The following is a 25258-nucleotide window of genomic DNA, read 5'->3' on the forward strand; positions in this document are numbered from 1 at the left end:
TTGTTGCGGGCGCAGGACACACAGGCAGAAACAAAGTCTATTACGTCCTTGTGCAGGGTAGGCCACCAGTAGTGCCGGGTGATAAGCTGGAGGGTCTTTTTCTGACCGGCTTGGCCAGCAAGCTTAGACGAGTGACCCCAGTGTAGGATCTTCTCCCGATCAGGTACCGTTACGAACTTCTTACCGGGAGGGAGACGATTTAGACTCACGGGGGCCACCTGCATAACTCTGGCGGGATCGATGATGTGTTTAGGTACCTCCTCAAGATCAGACACCAGGAAGGATCGGGACAAGGCGTCAGCTTTGATGTTTTTGTCAGCCGGGCGAAAATGAAGAACAAAATCAAAGTGAGCAAAAAACAAGGACCACCGGGCTTGGCGCAGGTTAAGTCTCTGGGCGCTCTGGAGGTAAGCCAAGTTCTTGTGGTCCGTGTAAATTATTACCGGGTGAAGAGCCCCCTCGAGCAGGTAACGCCACTCCTCCAATGCCAGCTTAATGGCCAATAACTCTCGGTCTCCTATAGAATAGTTGCGCTCGGAAGAGGAGAAGAGTTTGGAGAAGAAGCCGCAAGTTACCATTCTCCCGGAAGACGATTTTTGGGTAAGCACCGCTCAGGCTCCAGAGGAGGAGGCGTCAACTTCCAGGAAGAATTGCTTGTTGCCGTCCGGGCGATGCAGCACCGGGGCGGAAGAGAAAGCCTGTTTTAAGGAAAGAAAGGCTTCCTTTGCTTCGGGCGGCCATTCTCTGGGATTAGTGCCCTTAAGGGTGAGCGCAGAGATTGGGGCAGTCCGGGAAGAGAAGTGCGGTATGAAGAGGCGGTAGTAGTTGGCGAAGCCCAGGAACCGCTGAATAGCCTTCAACCCCTCTGGTCGAGGCCACTTCTCGATGGCAGACAGTTTCTCAGGATCCATTCGTAGGCCGGTCTGAGAAATTATGTAGCCCAAAAACGAAAGTGAGGTCTGCTCAAAGAGGCACTTCTCATATTTAGCGTAGAGGTGGTTCTGCCTGAGCCTGAGCAGAACCTGACGAACATCCCTCCGGTGTGTGTGGAGATCCGGAGAGAAGACCAAGATGTCGTCCAGGTACACCACTACGCAGGAGTAGAGAAGGTCCCGGAAGATGTCATTGACCAACTCTTGAAATATGGCGGGAGCGTTACACAGACCGAAGGGCATTACCAGGTATTCATAGTGGCCGTCCCGGGTGTTGAATGCCGTCTTCCATTCATCCCCCTGACGGATACGGACCAGGTTATACGCCCCACGGAGGTCCAGTTTGGTGAAGATTCTAGCCCCCCTCAGACGGTCAAATAATTCCGGAATGAGCGGAAGGGGGTATTTATTCTTCACCGTGATCTGGTTAAGGCCTCTATAGTCTATACAGGGACGGAGTGAGCCGTCCTTCTTTTTGACGAAGAAGCCTGCTCCCGCCGGGGAAGTAGATTTCCGGATGAATCCCCGGGCCAGATTCTCCTCAATATATTCTGACATGGATCGGGTCTCAGCAGCGGACAAAGGGTAAATGCGCCCACGGGGAGGAGTAGTGCCGGGCATCAGGTCGATTGGGCAGTCGTATGGTCTATGAGGGGGTAATGTCTCTGCCTCCTTTTTATTAAAGACGTCCGCATACGACCAATAAGGAGCCGGAAGACCAGGTAGATTGGCTGGAGTAGGAGAAGGACGGACAGGATGGACGGGAACTAAACAAGTCTTATGGCAGTCCTGTCCCCAGCGAAGGACTTCTCCGGTCTCCCAATCAAGCACGGGTGCATGTCTCTGAAGCCAAGGTAGGCCTAGTAAGAGGGCGTGAGAGAGTCCAGGCAGAACATGAAAGAAGATGCTCTCAGAGTGCAGCATTCCCACCTGCAGGGTTATGGATTCGGTGATGAGTTGGATGGGATGTGGTAAGAGGCCCCCATCCACGGCAGCGACAGATAAGGGTACAGCTAGAGGTTTGGTGGGAATGCGGTATTTCTCTACCAGAGACTGAGAAATGAGATTTCCGGTAGCTCCAGAGTCAAGTTGGGCTAGTTCAAAATAACGGTTCTCCCCGCAGATGATAGAGACCGACAGCAACAGAGATGGAGAGGGTTTACTCTCGTCTAGGACGACCTCTCTGAGCGATCCTAGACACAGGCGTTTCCCGACCTCTCCGGGCAGGAACGGATCCGGTGCTCCTTACTGCCACAGTAGAAGCAGCTCCCCTCGGCTCGGAGTAACTCTTGACGGGTTTTGACCATCTTGGTCTGGTCGACCTGCATAGGCTCGGGTGAGTGCGCCTGGGGAGTAGCGGGAGACGTGACAGGTTTCTGAAAGGTAAGGGCTAGATGTGGAAACCTCCTCTCACGGGTGACCTCTTTGGCGCGTTCCTGGAACCGGATGTCAATCCGGGTGGCAAGAGTTATTAAGTCGTCGAGAGTGGTAGGTATGTCCCGACCGGCGAGTTCATCTTTAATACGGCCAGACAGACCCTCCCAAAAGACAGACACCAGGGCGTCGTTATCCCAGGCCAGCTCCGAAGCAAGGGTACGGAACCGTATGGCATATTGGCCCACGGTGAGATTTCCTAGATGGAGGCGTAGCAGAGATGATGCGGATGAGGTCTTCCGTCCGGGTTCGTCGAAGACTTTCCGGAAAGCCGTGAGAAAGGCTGGCAGGTTGGACACCAGGGGGCCTCCTCTCTCCCATAGAGGATTTAGCCAAGCCAGTGCCTCCCCCGTGAGATGGGACATGATGAAGGCTACTTTGGCCCGGTCGGAGATAAACTGGTGGGACAGGAGTTCAAAGTGCAGGGTGCACTGGTTTATGAAGCCCCGAGCTTGAGCGGGGTCGCCTCCGAAGCGAGGAGGTGCAGAAAGCCGGGGTCCGGGGCAGGATGCCATGGCATTGGTGGGCAGCGGCGCTGCCGGGCTGCGAGTCAAGACACTAGCGGTGGTTGCTGGTGGAGCAGTCCGAGTGTCCAGGCGAGAGTTGACATTCCGCAGATGACTCAGGATGGACTCCTGTTGGGACCTCTGACGGGACAGTTCATGACATAGGTCCGAGAGCGAGGGAGCTTGGGTGCCACCGGGTTCTATGGCCCGAGCAAACTGTAACGGGTCTGGGAGGCGGAGCCTCTGAGCAACTATACAAGGGGGCGGTCCTTGTAAGGAAGCGGGTGGCTCCCAGGGAAGACGGGCAGGTAGTCACGGCAAGTGACAGGGACAGTCTCTGGGTAGAAGGGCAGGAAGTCACGGCAAGTGACAGGGCAGTCTCTGGGTAGACTAGCAGACAGGTAGCAGGTGGACGCTCCCAGGTGAGCGGGCAAGAGTCTCTGGACGGGCAGGTGGTCACGGCAAGTGACGGCAGAGCTTCCAGGTAGGCTAGCAGGCAGGTAGCAGGTGTGCGCTCCCAGGTGAGCGGGCAAGAGTCTCTGGACAGGCAGGTGGTCACGGCAGGTGACGGCAGAGCCTCCAGGTAGGCTAGCAGACAGGTAGCAGGTGAGCGCTCCCAGGTGCGCGGGCAAGAGTCTCTGGACAGGCATGTGGTCACGGCAAGTGACGGCAGAACCTCCAGGTAGGCTAGCAGGCAGGTAGCAGGTGAGCGCTCCCAGGTGAGCGGGCAAGAGTCTCTGGACAGGCAGGTGGTCACGGCAAGTGACGGCAGAGCCTCCAGGTAGGCAAGCAGGCAGGTAGCAGGTGAGCGCTCCCAGGTGAGCGGGCAGGCTGGTCCATAGACAGATTGACAGGTGTCGGAAGGCAGACCGTCGGACCGCAGGCTTGCAAGCAGGTAAGCGGATATCAGGCAGGTATCCAGCAGGAATCTGGCAGGTGACTGGCAGGTAACAAGCAGGAATCTGGCAGGTAACTGGTAACGGGACCTGAGGGCTGAAGCAGAGTGAAGGCTTTGCAACAACATTGCTCGGGCACCTCCATTTTGGAGGAGGTGCCTTATATATGGTGAGGTCCTCCGGCCATTGGCCGGGGACTCCTTAGGACGGCGCGCGCGGCCCCTTTAAGAGAGGGGGAGCGGGCGCCCTAAGCACAGTGGCCGGGAAGCAGCGCGCGCTGCCAGCAGAGTGGGAGGAGGAAGCCGGGCACGGAGCGGAGAGGTGAGGGGAACAGCGTCCCTGCCTAGCAGGAGGCAGGGACGCCGACGCTACACCAGATATGTGCTTCCCTGGTGTAAGGCTGTGGCTTCTGCTCCTGTCTTGTATGCTTTCTTTCCTGTTTTAACATCGGCTTGTTTATTGATGCTTTTTCTGCCTATTTTGTACCTTTGCTGCCCTCTTGGTTTTGACCCTGTTACCTGACTATCCTTCTTGCGCCACCGAACAAGAGCTGACTCTGTGGCCCTTGCCCACAGATCCCTGTATAGGGGTATAACAATGAAGGCCAGGGCATCCCCAGAGCTCTGGGAAATTGAGTAGCTTGCGCCTAGCTAGTTTGTAGTAGTCGTTTTAGAGCTGCCAGGCGATAACTGACAGAGCCACTTTACAAAATCTAAGTCAAATCAGTCTTGTAATATATCGGAATCAGATAGAAGAGAAAGTAAAAGAACAGGAATCCCCTAAAGGATGCTACTCCATTTAGCCACTCAACCAACTCATGAAGTACAAACATTAACCTCCACACCAAAAAAAAGTAAATATATACAGTACAGACCAAAAGTTTGGACACACCTTCTCATTTAAAGATTTTTCTGTATTTTCATGACTATGAAAATTGTACATTCACACTGAAGGCATCAAAACTATGAATTAACACATGTGGAATTATATACTTAACAAAAAAGTGTGAAACAACTGAAAATATGTCTTATATTCTAGCTTCTTCAAAGTAGCCACCTTTTGCTTTGATGACTGCTTTGCACACTCTTGGCATTCTCTTGATGAGCTTCAAGTGGTAGTCACTGGAAATAGTTTTCACTTCACAGGTGTGCCCTGTCAGGTTTAATAAGTGGGATTTCTTGCCTTATAAATGGAGTTGGGACCATCAGTTGTGTTGTGCAGAAGTCTGGTGGATACACAGCGGATAGTCCTACTGAATAGACTGTTAGAATTTGTATTATGGCAAGAAAAAAGCAGCTAAGTAAAGAAAAACTGTACTGTATATATTTTTATTGGACATATTCCTAATCATTCAACAATTTATGCATTCTATTGACTTAGAGTATTCAACCAACAGTTGAAACTAGACGTTTACATACACTATATAAAAAGACACATATGTATGTTTTTCTCAATATCTGACCTGAAATCAGAATAAACCTTTCCCTTTTTAGGTCAATTAGGATTATCATCATTTATAATATTTGCCAAATGTCAGAATAATGAGAGACAGATAATGTTTTCCATTCCTCCTGACAAAACTGGTGTAACTGATCCAGGTTTGTAGGTCGCCTTGCTCGCACCTGCCTTTTCAGCGTTGCCCATAAATTCACAATAGGATTGAGATCAGGGCTTTGTGATGGCCAGTCCAAAACATTGACTTTTTTATCCTTAAGCCACTTTGTTACCATTTTGGCAGTATGCTTTGGGTCATTGTCCATTTGGAAGACCCATTGCCCCCCAAGCTTTAACTTCCTGGATGATGTTTTGAGATGTTGCTTCAGTATTGATACATAATCTTTTCTCATAATGCCGTCTATTTTGTGAAGGGCACCAGTCCCTCCTGCAGCAAAACAACCCCACAACATGATGCTTCCACCGCCATGTTTCACAGTTGGAATGGTGTTCTTAGACTTCCACCAAGCTTCTCCCTTTTTCCTCCAAATGTAACGATGGTCATTGTGCCCCAAAAGCTAAATTTTAGTTTCATCAGACCACAGGACATGTCTCCAAAAATTAAGGTCTGTGTTCCTGTGTGCATTTGCAAACCCTAATCTGCCTTTTTATGTTTTTTTTGGAGTGATGGCTTCTTCCTGGCAGAGTGGCCTTTCAGCCCATGTTGATACAGTACTCGATTCACTGTGGATATTGACACAATCTTACCAGCTTCCGCCATTATCTTCACAAGGTCTTTTGCTTTTGTCCTTGGGTTGATATGCACATGTCGGAATAAAGCATGTTCATCTCTGGGACACAGAACCAGTCTCCTTCTTGAGCGGTATGATGGCTGGACATTCCCATCTTGTTTGTACTGCGTATAATTGTTTGTACAGATGAACGAGGCACCTGATGAGCCAGACTAGTGCAAATCCACAACTCTCTTCCTGACATCTTGGCTGATTTCTTTAGACTTTCCCATGATGCTACACAAAGAAGCAGTGTGTTTAAGGTGTACAGTAAAATACATCCACAGGTGTGTCTCTAACTCAGATGTTACCAAAAGGACAATCAGAAGCTTCCAAACACATGACATCAACTTATGGGCAGTCCAGAATTATTTAAAGGCATAGTAATCTTAGTGTATGTAAACTTTAGACTTTGCAGTAAGTAATAAAAATGCCTTAAAAATTCTCTCTCTTTCTGGCATTTGGCAAACATTAAAAATTATGGTAATCCTAATTGACCTAAAACGGGAAAGGTTTATTCTGATTTCATGTCAGATATTGAGGAAAACATGCATGTGTCTTTTATAAGGTGTATGTAACCTTCTGGTTTCAACTGTATATTTGACACAACTTTCTCATCATCATCAGTATCCGCCCTATGTTTATCAAAAGCTGTTGTTCTAATATGCTCCCTCTGTTTCCTTTGTCTGCTTAACTATGCCATCCTAACCCTGCTTCCATTGCCTTTTTTTTTTTTTTTAAGAGAATTTGATGGGTTAAAACATTTATCAGTTTTGGCAGAGGAAGCACTCTCTGTTTTTTAATTCATTTGTTCTTCCTAGTTTGCAATGGTTGATTTGCTGTTTTTTCCAGTGTTTTGCTCTCTTGGGCATGCCTGCTATGTGTTACAGCTGCCACTCCTATTCAGTGAAGGGCCAGTCATCTCAGATCACAGTCAGATCAGTGTGTACGTAGTTTTAGCTTTGGCTTCTCTTCACTCAGCCCCAAATCAGTCACACGACAGCAATTCGGAACTTACGCTTTCAACATCACATTATCAAACAGTGTTGGTTTGAATGTCGACATGGTTCAGAAAAATACTAAAAAGATATAAAAGCACATTTTGCCATTTCTGTATTTCTACCAATGTCCATTCTAAGATGGTTAGAAGAGAAAGCTCTCAGCTGCAAGGTTATGCAGAAGGTCAGCTGTAGCTTTTACTTTTCTTCTCTACTTGCAGGCTCCAATTTCTAGCACAACACTGAGGCTTTTAATTCCAAATCAGCCTCCTCCCAGGCAAAAAAGTTCTTTGACACTTTCTCTTGCTTGTTTCAGGCTTCTCGCAGCAGAGATTGCCTGTCAAAGCAGAGGGTCATATTAACAGGATTCCTGAATTGTTGCTTTCGATGTAATCGTACTGACCTTGGGGATAAAGCCACCTTATCATTTATACCACATAAAAAAAAGCAATTCTTGAACTGCTGTTGGCTTCTACCTCTCAAAAATTGCAATAAGACTCTGTTCACATTTATCCTGCATTCTACGCTGAGCACTTACATCAGGGTTTTAGCTTAAATCTCTGAAATACGTCATTTAAACGACCCACCCGACGGAAAATTCACTGTGATGAGGCAGATAGAGACACACTGGATGCCGTATGGCCTATGATCTGACAGGGTTAGTCTTCTCAGTAGTACACAAAAGTGTGGTCGACCATAGCGTTGTGCACCTCAAAAGACGGAAACCGCTGAACAGAGGCCAGAGGGAGTCCACAGATATTCTGCCCGCCTCATTATAGTGAATGGATCCGTCAAGGGTTTAAACTGAATCATGTATTTCAGAGATGTAGATGGAAATCCCAATGTAAGTGCTCAGCGTAAATCACAGGATAAATGTCAACCGAGCCTTAAAGGGGTTTTCCCACAAACAAAAGTTCATATTAATCCATGGCTGTGTCTGACCGTGTACGGAACATACCACATCTCCTGGGCAGGGGAGGAAGCAGAAGACAATACAGATATTACAGCAGGGGATCATAGAGGATTCATTTTGTGAGGTAAAACATTGTTTAAAAACAGGCAGTGAAATGTTTTACCTCACAAAATGAATCCTCTGCGCTCCCCGGCTGTAATGTCTGTATTGTCTTCTGCCTCCTCCCCTGCCCAGGAGATGTGGTATGATCCATACACGGTCAGACACAGCCATTGATTAAAATGAACTTTTGTTTGTGGGAAAACCCCTTTAAGAGTGATCCATATGTCATGTACCTCAAAATGGTATCAATAAAAGCTTCAACTCAACCCATAAAAAATAAATCCCCACTCAGGTCCATCATCTGTTAAGAGAAATATAGGGGGTGTCCATGTTCCTGGCAGCATAAAGTCTCTCGAAAAGCCACATAGCTCCCCCAAAAGAAATCAAGGGAAACTTGCACTCCCAAATACAAATTCCCCCCTCCCTTCTGAGCCCCGCAGTGTGCCTAAACCACAGCTAGCACTCACATGTTTGGCATTACTGTAGCAAGGAGATCCACTTAAAGGGAAGCTGTCATGTAACATTAAGCTATTAGCCTGCAGATATGGGGTTTATCTACTGGTTGATAGCGTTCTGGCCTGGACTGCGGTGCTCGGACTGAGACCCTTGCTGCTGGGAGGAAATTAACTTTATTCCTCCAGGCAGGCTCGCTCTGTCACTCAGGGGTGGCACGGGCATGGATTCAGTCACCGTTCAGTGTATAGAGAGCCTGCTGTCAGTCAGTGCCAGGGGCACGGTTACAGCCACTGCTCTCTATACACCAGCAGCAGGGCTCTCAGTGCGGACACTGCATGTGTCAGAACACTATTAACCTGCATATTGACCCCATATCTGAAGGTTAATAGCGTTATTTTACATGAAAGGATCACTTTAATTTATAGGTTGCTTGTGTTCAGAAGCACAAGCTGGGCACAGTGTATGGGGCAGTAGAATGGCATATTTGGAATTTTCACTTCGTAACATCCACGGCTTGTTTGTTTCTAGAAATCATCATTTGAGTCAAAATCACTACACTTCCAGATCTAAGGGGTAAGGTGTCTCCTTTTGGAGAGTGACATGCCAGGTCTGGAACACCAGTATGAGGAGACTCAAATGCCACGCATGCTCCTCTAGGAAATTAAATATGCAAATTGTCTCTTCAGGGAGGAAGAGGACTTGAACTCTAGTGCCACCTATTGGAAGGAGCAATCCTAAAAGTCAGTATTGTTGTTTTCAATTTTTATTGGGTTTAACAAAATTGATTTTCAAACACAACTTAAAAATTATTATTAATTATAAGATAACAGGGTTGAGAAGGTAGGAAAAATTATTGACCCTTTAATGAACCTTGAAATATGACTTAGGCTATGTGCCCACGATGCAGAAATGCTCCTAGTGTATGTAGTCATGCAGATATTAAGCAATTCAATGCAAGTCAATGGCGGCGAAAACGCCGCGATTACGCAAAATAATTGGTAGTGCTGCGGATTTTTCCGCAATGATAATCCGCAGCGGAATCTGAAAATGTATTGGGGATTTTTGCTGTTATGGCTTCTAAAGGGCTCTCCTAATGTGAAATGGCGTCTGCAATCTATTCTAGCCAAAATTGCTCCCCAAAATTCAAATGGCACTCCTTTCCTTCCTAGCCTTGCTGCTTGCCCAAACAAACTTCTCAGGACTGAAAATGTTCCCCAAGAAAAAGAAGTGATCCATGCAGTAGACTACAAATTCATCTTTATTAACATTAATAAAAACACATCAAATAATTGATCAATAAAAAAGCAGGAAATGCCTCAAGAGGGCACTGTGGCTGTGTAGATGAAACAAATAATCCTATTAGCTATAATCACCTTTAGTAGTATCTCAATGAATACCTAGCTGCAAGTGTATATATATTCTGCTTTTTTATTGATCAATTATTTGATGTGTTTTTATTAATGTTAAAGATGAATTTGTAGTATACTGCATGGATCGCATCTTTTTCTTGGGGGACATTTTGAGTCCCGAGAAAGGTTTATAGGTTATTGTTTGATGTGCCATATAGATATAGTTTGGCGGACTCTTTTCTGATAATGTTTGTCCAAACAGTAGTTTCTGATGACATATGTGGTTTTGATGCACTCAGGAGTAATAGCTAACAAATTGTGGGGTCCAGTTTCTCCTGTTACCTTTGTGAAAATGGTAAAATTTGGGGCTAAAGCAACACTTGTGTGGAAAAAAAATGTAATCTTTCATTTTCCCATTCCAATGTAATAAAGTTCTGTGAAGCACCTGTGGGTTCGATATGCTCATCACATCCCTAGATTGATTCCTTGAGGGATACAGTTTCCAAAATGGAGTCATTTTTGGGGGGTGGGGATTCTGCTGTTTTGTGTACATCAGAGGCTTTTCAAATGCAACATGGCATCAGCAATTTATTCCAGCCAAAATTGCATCCAAAAATTCATATATCGCTCCTTCCCTTCCGAGCCCTGCCATGTGCCCAACTAGTAGGTTCCAACCACGTATGGGGTATTGGCGTACTCAGGAAGAAATGGACCATGTAATTTGTTGTGCAGTTTCTCATTACCTTTATGAAAACAACATTTTGGGGCTAGAGTAACAATTTTTGTGGAAAATAATTTTTAATTGTTTCCTCCCACTTTGTTTTAATTATTGTGAAGCATCTAAGGGTTAACAAACTTTCTAGATGTAGTTTTGAATACCTTGAGGGGTGCAGTTTTATAATAAGGTCACATTTGGGTGTTTGACATATAGGCCTGCAAAAGTCACTTCAAATGTGAAGTGGTCCCTAATAAAAAAGGTTTCGTAAATTTTGTTGGAAAAAATGGCTGTTAGAAATGTAAAAGGATTAAAAGTTTATCAAAAAATATTTCATAAATTATGTTGATGTAAAGTAGACATGTGGTAAATGTTATTTATTAATTATTTTGTGTAGTGTGACTCATAGAAAGCATAACTTTTATTAACAACAACTATAATAAATAACCTATGTATCGTACAACATGGTGCACACATGTATTTCAATCCCTAGAGTGACAGAATTGGCTAGACCAAAATAAAAAAGAAACAAATTATCTCTAAGTGACCTATATACAATATGCTGTCTTTAGTCTTTTGTGTAGTGGGACTATTTGTTTTAAGGGCATAAAAATTTAAAGTTCGAAAATTGTGAATTTTTCAAAATTTGTCAAATGTTCGATATTTTCATAAATAAACGCGAGTCATATCGACCCAAATTTACCACCAACATGAAGTACAATACGTCATGAAAAAAAATAAAAAAAATCTTTGAATCGCCTAGGTAAGTTGAAGCATTTTAGAGTTTTTACCACATAAAGTGACACTGGTCAGAGTTGAAAAATCTGGCCTGGTCAGGAAGATGAAAACAGACTTTGATGGTAAAGGGTTAAATCAAGTGAGAAATCAATTTAACAGCTGGGTGCACATAGCAGGACTGCTGAACAGTTGCTTATAATCAGACAGTACACTACTACCACTACTGCTTCCCCAGCCAGATAGTCAGAAAAAGCTGCTGTGTCCATAGTGCTTGTTGCATTAGGCAGTCTGCCACTGCCACAGCTGCAACACATTGGGAGGCCAGTAAGCATCCCACATGGGCCAGGAAGTGGTATTGCTTCACAGAGGAGAGGTCAGCATCACGAACACCAAATACATCTGTTCACATTATCAAAGTGGCTTGCTTTTTATTTTGTTATAGTGAAAGGGAAGAGGAGGGGGTGTAAGCTTTTATTGTTTTAGATTTTGTCAGTTATTGAAAGTTTCATCTAAAGGTTAAACACTAGTGTGCTCCGATCGCTGGGGTTAGCGGTAGGTGCTGGCTTTATAAAAACAGCAGACACCCGCAGTGTATGGAGCAGGCTCAGCTCCTGAGCTGCTTATTCCATACACCCACACTAGACAGATGTTTGTCACACGTTGGGAAAAAGTTAAAATGGTTGTCATACAAAAGAGATTTCTCACCTATCTAATGGCTGATCACTTAGGGTTTCACATCAATCACTACAATAGGAATCCCATACCCTTGTTCCACTGAACTGCACACAACAGTGGTGTTTGAATAGAGCAGTCGCCCCTCACCCTGCTCTATGAGAATAGGGCTTGTGAGATTTTCAGAAAGGTCAGTCAGACCTTGGTTGATAAAAATAATCTAATCTAATGTAGTTTGAGCAGGGTTTCTATCATACAAAAAAAATAATTACATGAGAAATGGTTTATAATGGTTTCTGTACAACAGAATCCATATACATCCTTATTAATATGACGTTAACAGTTCAAATCTGTACAATTGCTGTTAATTGTGGCCTATTATACACTTGAAAACTTGTATGTAGATTTTACTACTAAACAATACTGTTTCTGCTAGCCTGCCATTTATAAAGGTCAAAACAATCACTGTGCAGCTGGTTCTAGTGTAGACAAGTAAACGTTTTGCAGAAAGATCAGGCTATGTGCCCACATAGCAGATTTGATGCAGAGCGTTTTTGCTTCTCTCTGGCAGAAAAAAACGCACGCAGATTTACATGGGTTTTTTCTGACAGAAGCGTTTTTTCAGCGTTTTTACATGCGTTTTCGAATGCGTTTTTTCAAGCAGTTTTCCAAGCGATTTTGAGCATCACTTGGAAAGTGCTTGACAAGTTGGTCACACAATATAAATCCATGCAACCGGCATGGATTTATAATATGTGAACAACTGATGCTTTAAATGCAGCATCTATAGTAAAAAAAAGAGAATTTGAAATATTAAAAATAATAAAAAACCTGTATACTCACCTCTCCGGTCTCCTCCAGTCTGCTCCCGGCGGCGTCCTCTCTCTTCGGCGTCCCGCAGTGTACTGTCAGGACCTGCGGTGACGTCATTTAGTCAGCTGATGGTCAGGCTACCATCACCTGACCGCCGACGTCAGCGGTCGCATGACCATTATGTGACTAAATGACGTCACCGCAGGTCCTGACAGTACACCGCGGGACGCCAAGGAGAGAGGACGTGGCCGGGAGCAGACCGGGAGCCGCCGGAGAGGTGAATATACAGGTTTTGTTTAACTTTTTTTATTTCTTTTTTTCACGGCGTGGTAGCCGGGATGAAGAGGAGTTGTAGTCTCCTCTTCATCCCGGGTACCACACGCACCACGATTACGCTGCAAATTCACGGCCATTGAATTTAATTGAAACGCAGCAAATCCACATATACCTGCGGGTTTGCTGCGTTTCAAGGTTCCTCAATGGCCGCGAATTTGCAGCGTAATCGCGGTAGAAATGGTCATGCTACGTTTTGCAATGCAATGCGAATTTGGCGCGCAAATTAGCGCATCATGTGCACAGCACATCCGAATTCACATTGCTTTGCATGGCAGACTGTTTTACAAGCGTTTTCGCAGCAGTAAAAATGCCGCGAAAACGCTACGTGGGCACATGGCCTTAGTGTGTTAACCTTAGCTCAAATTGTTCTGAGCACTTCCTTAGGCTATGTGCCCACGTTGCATTTATGAAGCAGAAAATTTCTGCTGCATAAATGCAAGTCCTCTCCCGGAAAAACGCATGCGGAATTCCGCACGCATTTATCGCGCATTTTTCGTGCGTTTATCACGCGTTTTCCACATGCGGAATTGCCTTGCGTTTTTTATGCATTGGACAAAGGCAATTCCGCTTGCGGAAACGCAAAATTAAATGACATGCTGCAGATTTTTGAACGCGGCATAAACGCTGCGGAAAAATCCGCAGCATGTGCATAGAACTTGCGGAATCCCATTGGGGAACATGGGGTGCGAATATACATGCGTTTTTCAAGCATTTACGCTGCGGAAATTCCGCAGCATATACGCTTGAAAAATGCTACGTGGGCACACAGCCTTAGACAGGGAAATCTACTAACCCTGCCTATTCTCTAGACACAGTAAACCTAGATAAGTCCGTCTGAAAGGGGTTGGTCACTCTGTTAGTTTTCCTCAAACTGACCAGCACTTCTGATCATAAAACGGCTGCTGAAAGAGGGGTATGTAACCAGACTAGTGTTGAGCGAGTATGTTCTATTAACCCTTTCGCCGAGTATGCTCGGGCCGAGCTCCGAGTATTTATAGCTGCTCGGTGATGTGGTTGAATCGCTCCCGTGTGCATGATTTGCGACTGTTTGACAGTTTTATTACATGTGAGGAATGTCTATTTCTTACACATTCCTCACATGTAATAAAGCTGTCAAACAGTCGCAAATCATGCACACGGGAGTGATTCAACCATATCACCGAGCAGCTGTAAATACTCGGAGCTCGGCCCGAGCATACTCGGACAGAACATACTCGCTCAACCCTAAGCCAGACCAATCTGTCAGCCTGCTCCAATAGAAAAGTAGCTTTCCCATGGAAGGCATTTTACAAATTGACGCAAAGAAGCATACAATTGTCCAAAATGTCTTGTTATGCACAACACCAGAAAAACAATCCCATATAATTATCACTTCTATGCCAAACTTCAGAGTTGTCACAATGCAGTCAGGCAGGTATCGTTCTCCTAGTATTTGCTAAACCCAGACTTGTCCATCAGGCTGACAGATAGAGAAGCGTAATTAGTCAATCCACAGAAAACATGTACAATCCCCTAGGGACCAGTGGCATCATGCTTTACACAACTCCAAACGACGCATGTCATTGTACTTGGTGATGTAAGGCTTCCATGCAGCTGCTCAGCTATGGAAACACCTACTTGAGGCTACCGGTGCAGTTTTTGTGCTGTCGTTCATGCCAGGGGAGGTTTGGAACTTTGTAGACATGGAGTCAGTAGAGCATTGGCAGATATACACCTCAGCATTTTGTGACCCCACTCTGCCACTTTGCTGCTGAGTTGGTGTGATTCTTAAATGCTTCTGCATTTCAATAATACAACGCAGAATTCATTGTAGAACATTTAAGAATGAAGACATTTTTTTAAATGACTTTACAACAATGGGATACTATTACAGTACAATGCTCATATTCAATAAGATCTTTAGAATTACTAATTCCCAAATGTTTGCAAAGGCAGACAAGCATGTCTATGGGATGGATCTTACATACCTGTGTTAATGGGACTGAATGAAAAACCTGAATTCAACAATGAAGGTGGTGTGCCCCAACACTATTGTCCATGCGGTGCATAACAGCCAAGGTTACAAACATAAAACAAAACATTTTAGTTTTCGACTGGTCCCATAGACCCTAAAGGAAGCAGCAGGTCACATGCATGAATGCAGCTCACTTCACACTCCTCTTCACTTTGCTATTACATGAGGAGAGAAAGGAGACCCTGCACCCTGTGTTCTGGTGTTCAAGTGGGTCCCAGTGATCAGATACTTATCAGCTAAACAAAGAACAGTGGCCACTGCTCCACAAGTAAGATCCTGCAATGAAGAGGACAACGAAGGAGACCCACATAGTCCTAGTGGTGCCTGGCAATGTTGTAGCCCACAAATATATTATCTACTAATAGATTTGACATTTACCAACAATACAATTATACAATCGTTATACTTTTTCAAAACTAGGAATAAACGATGGGTCCACCACACATCTTGGTCCTAGTGATAAAGATTTGTAATAAAAACCTTTAGTCAACCCGAGATTGAGCACTTTTATTCACATGTCACTTAACTTACATCACAGTCTTGTGGCGGCAGCAAATGAAGCAGAGTCTGGACAAACTTCAGTTCTTCAGCTGCATTGTTCGATGGGTCTTTTAAAGAGCTGGAAAGGGCCTGATGAGACAAGAATATAGGAAGCTAAAATCTTGCCTTTCAATGCTGACATTTTAATGTAAATACTTTGGTAAACTTTTTACATCTCTGGATAAAGTACCACAATTGCATAGAGATGCTGCTCCTCCTTTGTTTATACAGATACAAAACAAGTCTTTAAAAGGGAATATGTCATCAAATTTTTTTTTTCTCAACAATTGACACAAGTGGTGCGGGGCAATCATTGCCAGGTGTCAGCTGATTGTCACAACTGACACCTGGTACTATGTGCAGGGAGTGGTCTCGCACATTTACCCCCAAAATGCTGCGATCAAAGTCAATCGCAGAATTCTGGGAGCAAGGGGAAGTAAGCACCGATACTTACCTCCTCTCCGGCTGTCTGAGCCATGTCCCGGTGGTTGTCATGGTGACCCAGATGTCGTCATGACGACATCCTGGTCACCAGACAGTAGGAAGTTACCTTGATCATATGCAGTGCGCGATCAAAGTAACTTCTCCCTGTGCAGCCGATTAGACTGCAAAAAGGTGAAAGTCCCATAGTGGGACAATGTGTAAAAAGTAAGAAAAGTGTCAGAAAGTGAAAAAATAAATAAACAAAAACCCCCAAAAATAAAAATATACTGTACCCATAAATAATTATGAAAAAAAACAAAACAATAAAAGTACACATATTTGGTATCGCAACGTCAGGAACGACCTGACCTATAAAAATGTCCCCCTAGTTAACCCCTTTAGTGAACACGGTAAAAAAAAAAAAAAAAGATAAAATGATCATACCGTCATACAAAAATGGAATAAAACGCGATCAAAAAGTATGCAATGTAAATAAAAATGGTACCAATGAAAATGTCATCTTGTCCCGCAAACTACAAGCCGCCATACAGCTCAATCAGCCAAAAAATAAAAAAGTTATAGCTCTCAGAATAAAGCGATACAAATTTTTTTTTTCTAGAAAATACTTTTTATTGTGTAAAAGTGCCAAAACATAAAAAAAAAGATATAAATGTGGTACTGCTGTAAATGTACTGACCCGAATAATAAAGCTGCCTTATCAATTTTACCACACACGCAACGTAAAAAAAAAACAAAAAAAAAACTATTCCTAAGTTGTTGGTTTTTGTTTATTCTGGCTCCCAAAAATTAGAATAGAAAGCGATCAAAAAATGTCACGTGCCCAAAAATGGTACCAATAAAAATGTCAACTTGTCGGCCAAAATCTGAAAAAATTATAGCTCTCAAAATATGGCGATGCAAAAACTAGTCTTTGCAAAAAACGTGTTTTTTAAGTGTGCGACAGCTGTCAATAATAAAAACTCAATATGAATCTGGTATCGCTGTAATTGCACCGACCCGAAGAATAAACTTGTCTAATCACTTTTACCGCACGAGGAACAGCGTAAAAAATAAACTCTAGGGTTAGGGTTGTGCTAGGGTTGTATTAGGGTTGGGATTTTTTCAAATGTAAAGAAAAAAAATGACGACGATATGGCGACTAGTGTGCACAGAGTCTAGTGGGTGCTCTTGGGACATGCTCGAGTCTCCGCCCCATATGTTTTGCAGCGGTTATACAGCCTAAAAAAACCTTAAGGGTTTTGCCTGCCATGCACGAGCGATCCCCGCATGTTTTTTTTTTTTTAATGTCTAACAACCGTGAAACATGCGGGCGGAGACTAGAGCATGTCACTCGAGCACCCGTGATACATGGTGCATACCTGAGTACCCGATGCAAACTCAAGTAGCGAGTACTTGCACTCAAGACTATTGACAACTTATTCAATATGATGACCTAATGTTATTAATTTCTGTGTCGTACCTCTGGGTTAAAAATGTTCACTATACCCCTTTATAAAATCCTTGAGGGGTGTAGTTCCCAAAATGGTGTCACTTGTGGGGGGTTTGCACTATTTAGGCACATCAGGGGCTCTCCAAACGCGACATGGCGTCCGCTCTCGATTCCAGCCAATTTTGCGTTCAAAAAGTCACACAGTGCTCCTTCCCTTCTGAACTCTGCCGTGCGCCCAAACACTGTATTTTCCCCACATATGGGGTATCGGCGTACTCAGGACAAATTGCACAACAAGTTGCATGGTGCAATTTCCCCTGTTGCCCTAATAAAAATGCAAAATTGAGGGCTGAAAAACATTTTTGTGGGAAAAATGTGAAAATTGTATTTTCATGGCTCAATGTTCTAAACTTCTGTGAAGCAAATGGGGGTTCAAGGTGCTCACCACACACCTAGATAAGTTCCCTGAGGGGTCTAGTTTCCAAAATGGTATCACTTGTGGGGGGTTTCCACTGTTTAGGCACATCAGGGGCTCTCCAAACGCAACATGGCGTCCGCTAATTATTTAAGCAAATTTTACATTCAAAAAGTCAAATGGCGCTCCTTCCCTTCCGAACCCTGCTATGTGCCCAAACAGTGGTTTTCCCCCACATAAAGGGTATCGGCTTGCTCAGGAAGAATTGCACAACAAATTTTGAGGTCCATTTTTCCTGATTCCCTTGCAAAAATGAAAAAAATTGGGGTCTAAAGTAACATTTTTGTGAAAAAAGTTAAATGTTCATTTTTTCCTTCCACATTCCAAAAATTCCTGTGAAACACCTGAAGCGTTAATAAACTTTTTGAATGAGATTTTGAACACATTGAAGGGGTGCAATTTTTAGAACGGTGTCACTTTTGGGTATTTTCTGTCATAAAGGCCCCTCAAAGTCACTTCAAATGTGATGTGGTCCCAAAAAAAAAATGGTTTTGTAAATTTTGTTGGAAACCCTTATAACTTCCTAACAAAAAAAAAATTGGGTTCCAAAATTGTGCTGATGTAACATAGACATGTGGGGAATGTTATTTATTAACTATTTTGTGTGACATATCTCTCGGATTAAAGGGCATGAAAATTGCATGGGAGATGACCATTCTATCGGTGCAAGATAAGTTGCTATTCAGGATTTCTATCATGCAAGGATTTTAGTGTGAAATACCCATCCAATATAATAGTAATAATAATATTAATCTTTTTATTTATATAGCGCCAACATATTCTGCAGCGCTTTACAATTCAGACAATTTACAGACATTACTGGCACTGTCCCCATTGGAGCTTACAATCTACATTCCCTATCTGTATGTCTTTGGAGTGTGGGAGGAAACTGGAGAACCTGGGGGAAACCCACGCAAACATGGGGAGAACATACAAACTCCTTGCAGATGTTGTCCTTGGTGGGATTTGAATCCAGGACCCCAGTGCTGCAAGGCTGCAGTGCTAACCACTGAGCCACCGTGCTGCCCTATGTATCTGTTTTTCATATGTTATATACTGGATTGATTGACCTTGTAGAATGCATACTATAGCCAGTTGTTTGGCTGGTACTATAATATGGGTCTCACTTATATTGCTATATATGTAATCCTTATCTTGCAGGTCTTGATTACCCTCGATAGATATTTTTATTTTTATATCTTGGATGTAGAGTGATGGTCAAGTAGTATTATTATTATTTATTATTATAGCGCCATTAATTCCATGGCGCTTTACATGTGAAAAAGGGGTATATATAGCAAACAACAAGTACAATAGTTTGAACAAAAACAAATAGTATCTAGTATACTGACTGTAGCATTTGCTGTGAGGAATCCTCATCAATTAGTTATGGGATCACAGCTTTTTCTTGAGTGTATCTGATCAATACTATAGAAGGATTTAGATTAATGCATTCTCTACAATACTCCTGCTTATTTTAATGAGGCTGACTTGGTCTAACCACATGAACATTATATCTTGTAGCGAGATTTGTTAAAAGAAGCCTACAAATTTTTCCCTCTTTATCGGGGTAGTTGTTAGAGGCTCTGTACCTTACTATTGGGCGTGTGGATCATTGCACCAAGACACTTTTTTTGCATTTGTTATATGTGTTCTATTGAAATTTTATCCATATCTATTAAAAGTTATCTTTTACATTTGGAGGGTTTACTCTGTTAACCGTTTTTGATATGACCTGAATATTCTATTTGTGATCTGATTGCAAACTGATACCGAGATGTGGACACTGTCACTGAGGATGGCTGGCAGCTTTGATTCTGTTAGCTGATGCTGCTATACGTAGACTATATGACAAACTGGGATTACATACGTTGACTGTATCACACGCTGGCATTACATTTGCAGACTGTCACACGCTGAGGATATACACGGACTGTGACACACCCTTGTATTAGATACAGGGCTCAGTGTATTGTATCACATAATGGAATGAAATACAGGGCTAAGCAGAGTGTATCACACAGGATGGGATTACATACATACGGACTGTATAACGTGCTTGAATTAGAATGGGATTAGATACAGGTCTCCACAGAGTGTATCGCACAGTATTGGATTAGATGTGTGGCCCCCGCTCCATTCACTTCTATAGGAGCAGTGGTGTAACGTGTGACACCGCTCCATGCACTTCTATGAGAAGAGTAGTGTAATGCAGTGTAATGTGTAATACATATTGGGATTGGATACACAGAATATCACGTGCTGGGATTGCATGCGAGTCTCTGCGGGCTGGATCACACATGATGGGCATTAGATACATGACTGGGTTGTATCATGCATCATGGTTATTAGATACGCAGCTCTGGGTTGTATCACACATGACGGGCATTAGATACACGGTTGTGCCATGTCAGTGTAAGCGGAGTCAGTGTTCAGAGCACAGCAGCGTGATTACACTGCTGTGCTCCTAACACTGCAGGCTGACAGCGGCGGTGCTCAGCACCTGGTATTGTACTAGTTATTCCAAACTGATAACCACCACTTACTCGCCGCCGATACCACATCCTGGACCTCCGCTCCTTGCATCCCGACACCTCCTATCACCGCTCGCACGAACACTGAGCGGTGCAGCTGGAGGTAGCCCACAGCTGTGACAGGTGGAGGTAGCCACAATGCAGGAGAAGCTGTCAGACACCGACCGCAGTCTATGCTCAGAGGCTGCCGTATTTGAGGCAAGTGTCATGATCAGACACTTAACACACCAGCAAATGAAAATAGCAGAAGATAAAATTAATAAAAATGTTAATGCAGTGTATTTAAATTTGTGTTAAAATAATTGATTAGATAATATAAAAATAAAAATTACAGCACCTTCCCTTTAATTCTGCTTATAGTGGAGGTCCTGGAATCCACGCCCCCACCAAATATTGTGGGCCAATAATATCAAACTTCTGGAAACTTCTTCATAGCAAAACTTATACTACTGTTCAAAGCAACAAATTTGGTATTTATACATTACCTGTTTCACCTTAAGATCAAGATACTCTTCCAAAGCACAGCCTGAATCACTGTCAGAAGAGGAGACCGTAGATTTCGGGGATGCAACAGTCTGGTCTGGAGTTTCTGGTGCCATTTGGACACACTCATCTACTGAAAGAAGCATCACAAAAGTCTGTCAAACAAGAACAGAGTGAGACTGCAAGACAAAATATTCAGTGGTTTGTCACCTTTTAAGTATTAAGAATTTACTAATCTGTATGCTGATCTAGATTGCATTAGTTAGTAGAGAATGTATTGGACTTTTAGATTGCCCATGTATTCAGCATACTGTATGTATGGGTCATCAAACTGCAATTATTTTCTAATAAAAACTTCACGTCACTCTTTTAAAATGCAAATTAACACAGCTTATTAGCCTTTACTCAAATTACTGTGCATTACTGTGCATATTAATACAGATAACATAACTGGTTGCTGAACAGGTTTTGGGTGCTATGCAGGAAGTGAAATTTGTGATGGATATGTCCTATAAAAAGAAAGTATATATTTATGTATACATACTTTTCTATATATATTGCTGTGCTAAATTTTTAGGCAGGTGTGGAAAAAAATCTGCAAAGTAAGAATGCTTTCAAAAAATACAGTGCCGGCAAAAAAAATCTTTACATTTGTGCGGTAAAAAAAAACTTTACGTGTGAAATCCGCATCATGATTTCACTTCTTAAAAGTGCACACAATGAAGGAGATAATCAAAAACTATATAATAGCAAAACTGGCTTAATAAAATGTAAATATCAATACTAATTAATTAAAATACTAATTGTAACGAAATATCCGCAATAAAACACTTGAACGTTAAGATTTTGTGGTTTCGTTGAATTTGTAAAGATTTTTTTGCAGGCACTGTAAGTGTTAATAGTTCACTGTTATCAATTAACAAAATACAAAGCGAACAAACAAAAAGAAAAATCTAAATGTATTCAATACAGTGCATTATCTATGCGATCCAGGGGGTCACATGTTTCAGTCCCTTTGTGGGACTATATATTGAAGGGGAGGAAAAAGCACCACATAAGGATGTGCACACCTGATATATACAGTAGGTAATAATACAAAAATATATAATTTTATTAAGCACAAGGGAACAGGGGAGATTAAAAACACTTAAAAATCAAGCAATGGTATATATACAGTACAGACCAAAAGTTTGGACACACCTTCTCATTTAAAGATTTTTCTGTATTTTCCTGACTATGAAAATTGTACATTCACACTGAAAGCATCAAAACTATGAATTAACACATGTGGAATTATATACTTAACAAAAAAGTGTGAAACTACTGAAAATATGTCTTATATTCTAGGTTCTTCAAAGTAGCCACCTTTGGGTTTGATGGCTGCTTTGCACACTCTTGGCATTCTCTTGATGAGCTTCAAGAGGTAGTCACCAGAAATGGTTTTCACTTCACAGGTGTGCCCTGTCAGGTTTAATAAGTGGGATTTCTTGCCTTATAAATGGGGTTGGGTCCATCAGTTGTGTTGTGCAGAAGTCTAGTGGATACACAGCTGATAGTCCTACTGAATGGACTGTTAGAATTTGTATTATGGCAAGAAAAAAGCAGCTAAGTAAAGAAAAACGAGTGGCCATCATTACTTTAAGAAATGAAGGTCAGTCAGTGCGAAAAATTGGGAAAACTTTGAAAGTGTCCCCAAGTGCAGTTGCAAAAACCATCAAGCGCTACAAAGAAACTGGCTCACATGAGGACCGCCCCAGGAAAAGAAGACCAAGAGTCACCTCTGCTTCTGAGGATAAGTTTATCAGAGTCACCAGCCTCAGAAATCGCAGGTTAACAGCAGCTGAGATTAGAGACCAGGTCAATGCCACACAGAGATCTAGCAGCAGACACATCTCTACAACAACTGTTAAGAGGAGACTTTGTGCAGCAGGCCTTCATGGTAAAATAGCTTCTAGGAAACCACTGCTAAGGACAGGCAACAAGCAGAAGAGACTTGTTTGGGCTAAAGAACACAAGGAATGGACATTAGACCAGTGGAAATCTGTTCTTTGGTCTGATGAGTCCAAATTTGAGATCTTTGGTTCCAACCACTGTGTCTTCGTGCGATGCAGAAAAGGTGAACGGATGGACTCTACATGCCTGGTTCCCACCGTGAAGCATGGAGGAGGAGGTGTGATGGTGTAGGGGTGCTTTGCTGGGGACACTGTTGGGGATTTATTCAAAATTGAAGGCATACTGAACCAGCATGGCTACCACAGCATCTTGCAGCGGCATGCTATTCCATCCGGTTTGCGTTTAGTTGGACCATCATTTATTTTTCAACAGGACAATGACCCCAAACACACCTCCAGGCTATGTAAGGGCTATTTGACCAAGAAGGAGAGTGATGGGGTGCTACGCCAGAGGACCTGGCCTCCACAGTCACCAGACCTGAACCCAATTGAGATGGTTTGCGGTGAGCTGGACCGCAGAGTGAATGCAAAAGGGCCAACAAGTGCTAAGCATCTCTGGGAACTCCTTCAAGATTGTTGGAAGACCATTTCCGGTGACTACCTCTTGAAGCTCATCAAGAGAATGCCAAGAGTGTGCAAAGCAGTCATCAAAGCAAAAGATGGCTACTTTCAAGAACCTAGAATATAAGACATATTTTCAGTTGTTTCACACTTTTTTGTTAAGTATATAATTCCACATGTGTTAATTCATAGTTTTGATGCTTTCAGTGTGAATGTACAATTCTCAAAGTCATGAAAATACAGAAAAATCTTTAAATGAGAAGGTGTGTCCAAACTTTTGGTCTGTACTGTATATCCCGGGGTAAATATAATAATATCAATAGAGGCAGCAACCTATGCACCACACAGCAATAAAAATAAATAAATAACAAAAGTACATGTGATCTGTTGCACAGTTGATGGCCATTAAAAAGTAGATATTTGAAATTGTATAGCCTATACAGATATCACATTAATTAATACAAAGACCACCCCAGACCAAGTCAATGGAATATGATCACAGTCATAGGACACAAGAGTTGTATATTTCATATGTGTGGTGCACAGTAGCCCCAGTATCAAGAAGGGTCCTAATCTGTATGTGGTATGAACACCATATGGAGCAAAATAAGGAGTACCCCAATCTAGCCAACAAAAAGGCCCCAAATAGCAAAAGGCACCTGGTAGAAGGTGCAAGGATACAACCTGCTAAGTACATAAATGGGAACAACAAGAGGTAAGCTGCCATGTGTCGAGAGACCCCACGAGTATCGCTGCACGCAGATGGGTTCGTCAGGGGAAAGTGAATCCCATATCATGCTCAAGGTGTATTTATGTATGCCTTAATTAGATAAAGTGCTCACTGGTGGAGACACTGGAGGCAGCGGGCGTCGGAGGACCGGAAGTAGGCGCGATCATATGACTGCAATCATGTGGATATGGGAGGCGGAGCCAAATGCCATAGATGGACAGGAGCCGTAGACACAAGTCATGTGACCACAGTGATATGGATGAGGGGAGCGGTGCCAGGTGCCGTAGACAGAAAAGTAACCTGAATAGGCTAGTGGCAAAAGAGCGAAAAAAGCATGTGGCAGCCAACAGGGATGGTGAGGGCGTTCCCAGGACAGGTAGCTCATGCATGACAGCTGAAAAATACCAAGATTTAATGAGCATGCATGCGTTCAGTACTGCTGTCTAGGGGGGCCCCCTCTGACTTTTCCCTGACGAAGCCGTCTGCGTGTGGCGATACGCGTGGTGGCTCTCCACACATACCTTGGGTTGGCAGCTTACCTCTTGTGGTTCCCATTTATGTACTAAGCAGGTTGTATCCTTGCACCTTCCTCCAGGTGCCTCTTGCTATTTGATATAATGTTGAATTATTGTTGTCCCTTTTTGAATACCTTTCCTTGGGTTTCGCTTTGAATTGTTTGGTATTTAGGGCTTACTGTGAGCTTACTTTTGGTATTTCCTTCTTTTTATAGGATTTTTTATTATTATTATTATAATGCCATTAACCTGCAGATTAAGAGCCTGGTGACAGGTTCCCTTTAATAATATATTCTTTTTTTATTTATTTTTTTGCCATTATATGTACATACAGTTAGGTCCAGAAATATTTGGACAGTGACACAAGTTTAGGCATTTTAGCTGTTTACCAAAACATATTCAGGATACATCAATATATCAGAGAGATAGCAGAAATGTTAGTGGCCAAATCAACAGTTTGGTACATTCTTCATAAAATGGTGGAAGCTGGCAAAAT

General features: G+C 43.1%; 2 protein-coding genes across 3 annotated transcripts in view; one reads left to right on the top strand and one right to left on the bottom strand.

Moving 5' to 3' along the window:
* The window catches only part of PRICKLE4 (prickle planar cell polarity protein 4), a 107901-nt gene that overhangs the window by 63726 nt on the left and 18917 nt on the right, over window positions 1-25258 (bottom strand). The window contains exons 2-3 of one of the 2 annotated variants that reach the window (XM_073666748.1): window positions 21007-21134; window positions 15631-15729 (exon numbers count right to left, since the gene is read on the bottom strand). In XM_073666748.1, the coding sequence (XP_073522849.1) occupies window positions 15631-15729; window positions 21007-21120 (213 nt within the window). In that variant the 5' untranslated portion in view covers window positions 21121-21134. Of the gene's footprint in view, window positions 1-15630; window positions 15730-21006; window positions 21138-25258 lie in introns of both variants that reach the window. The other variant, XM_073666747.1, reaches the window with a different exon arrangement.
* LOC141223046 (gastricsin-like) overlaps window positions 1-25258 on the top strand; it is a 488086-nt gene that overhangs the window by 32768 nt on the left and 430060 nt on the right. The gene's annotated exons all lie outside the window — the stretch shown is intronic.

Source organism: Phyllobates terribilis, unplaced genomic scaffold (assembly GCF_046119375.1).
Source record: "Phyllobates terribilis strain yellow unplaced genomic scaffold, ASM4611937v1 Scaffold_2__4_contigs__length_985480577, whole genome shotgun sequence".
Classification (NCBI taxonomy): domain Eukaryota; kingdom Metazoa; phylum Chordata; class Amphibia; order Anura; family Dendrobatidae; genus Phyllobates; species Phyllobates terribilis.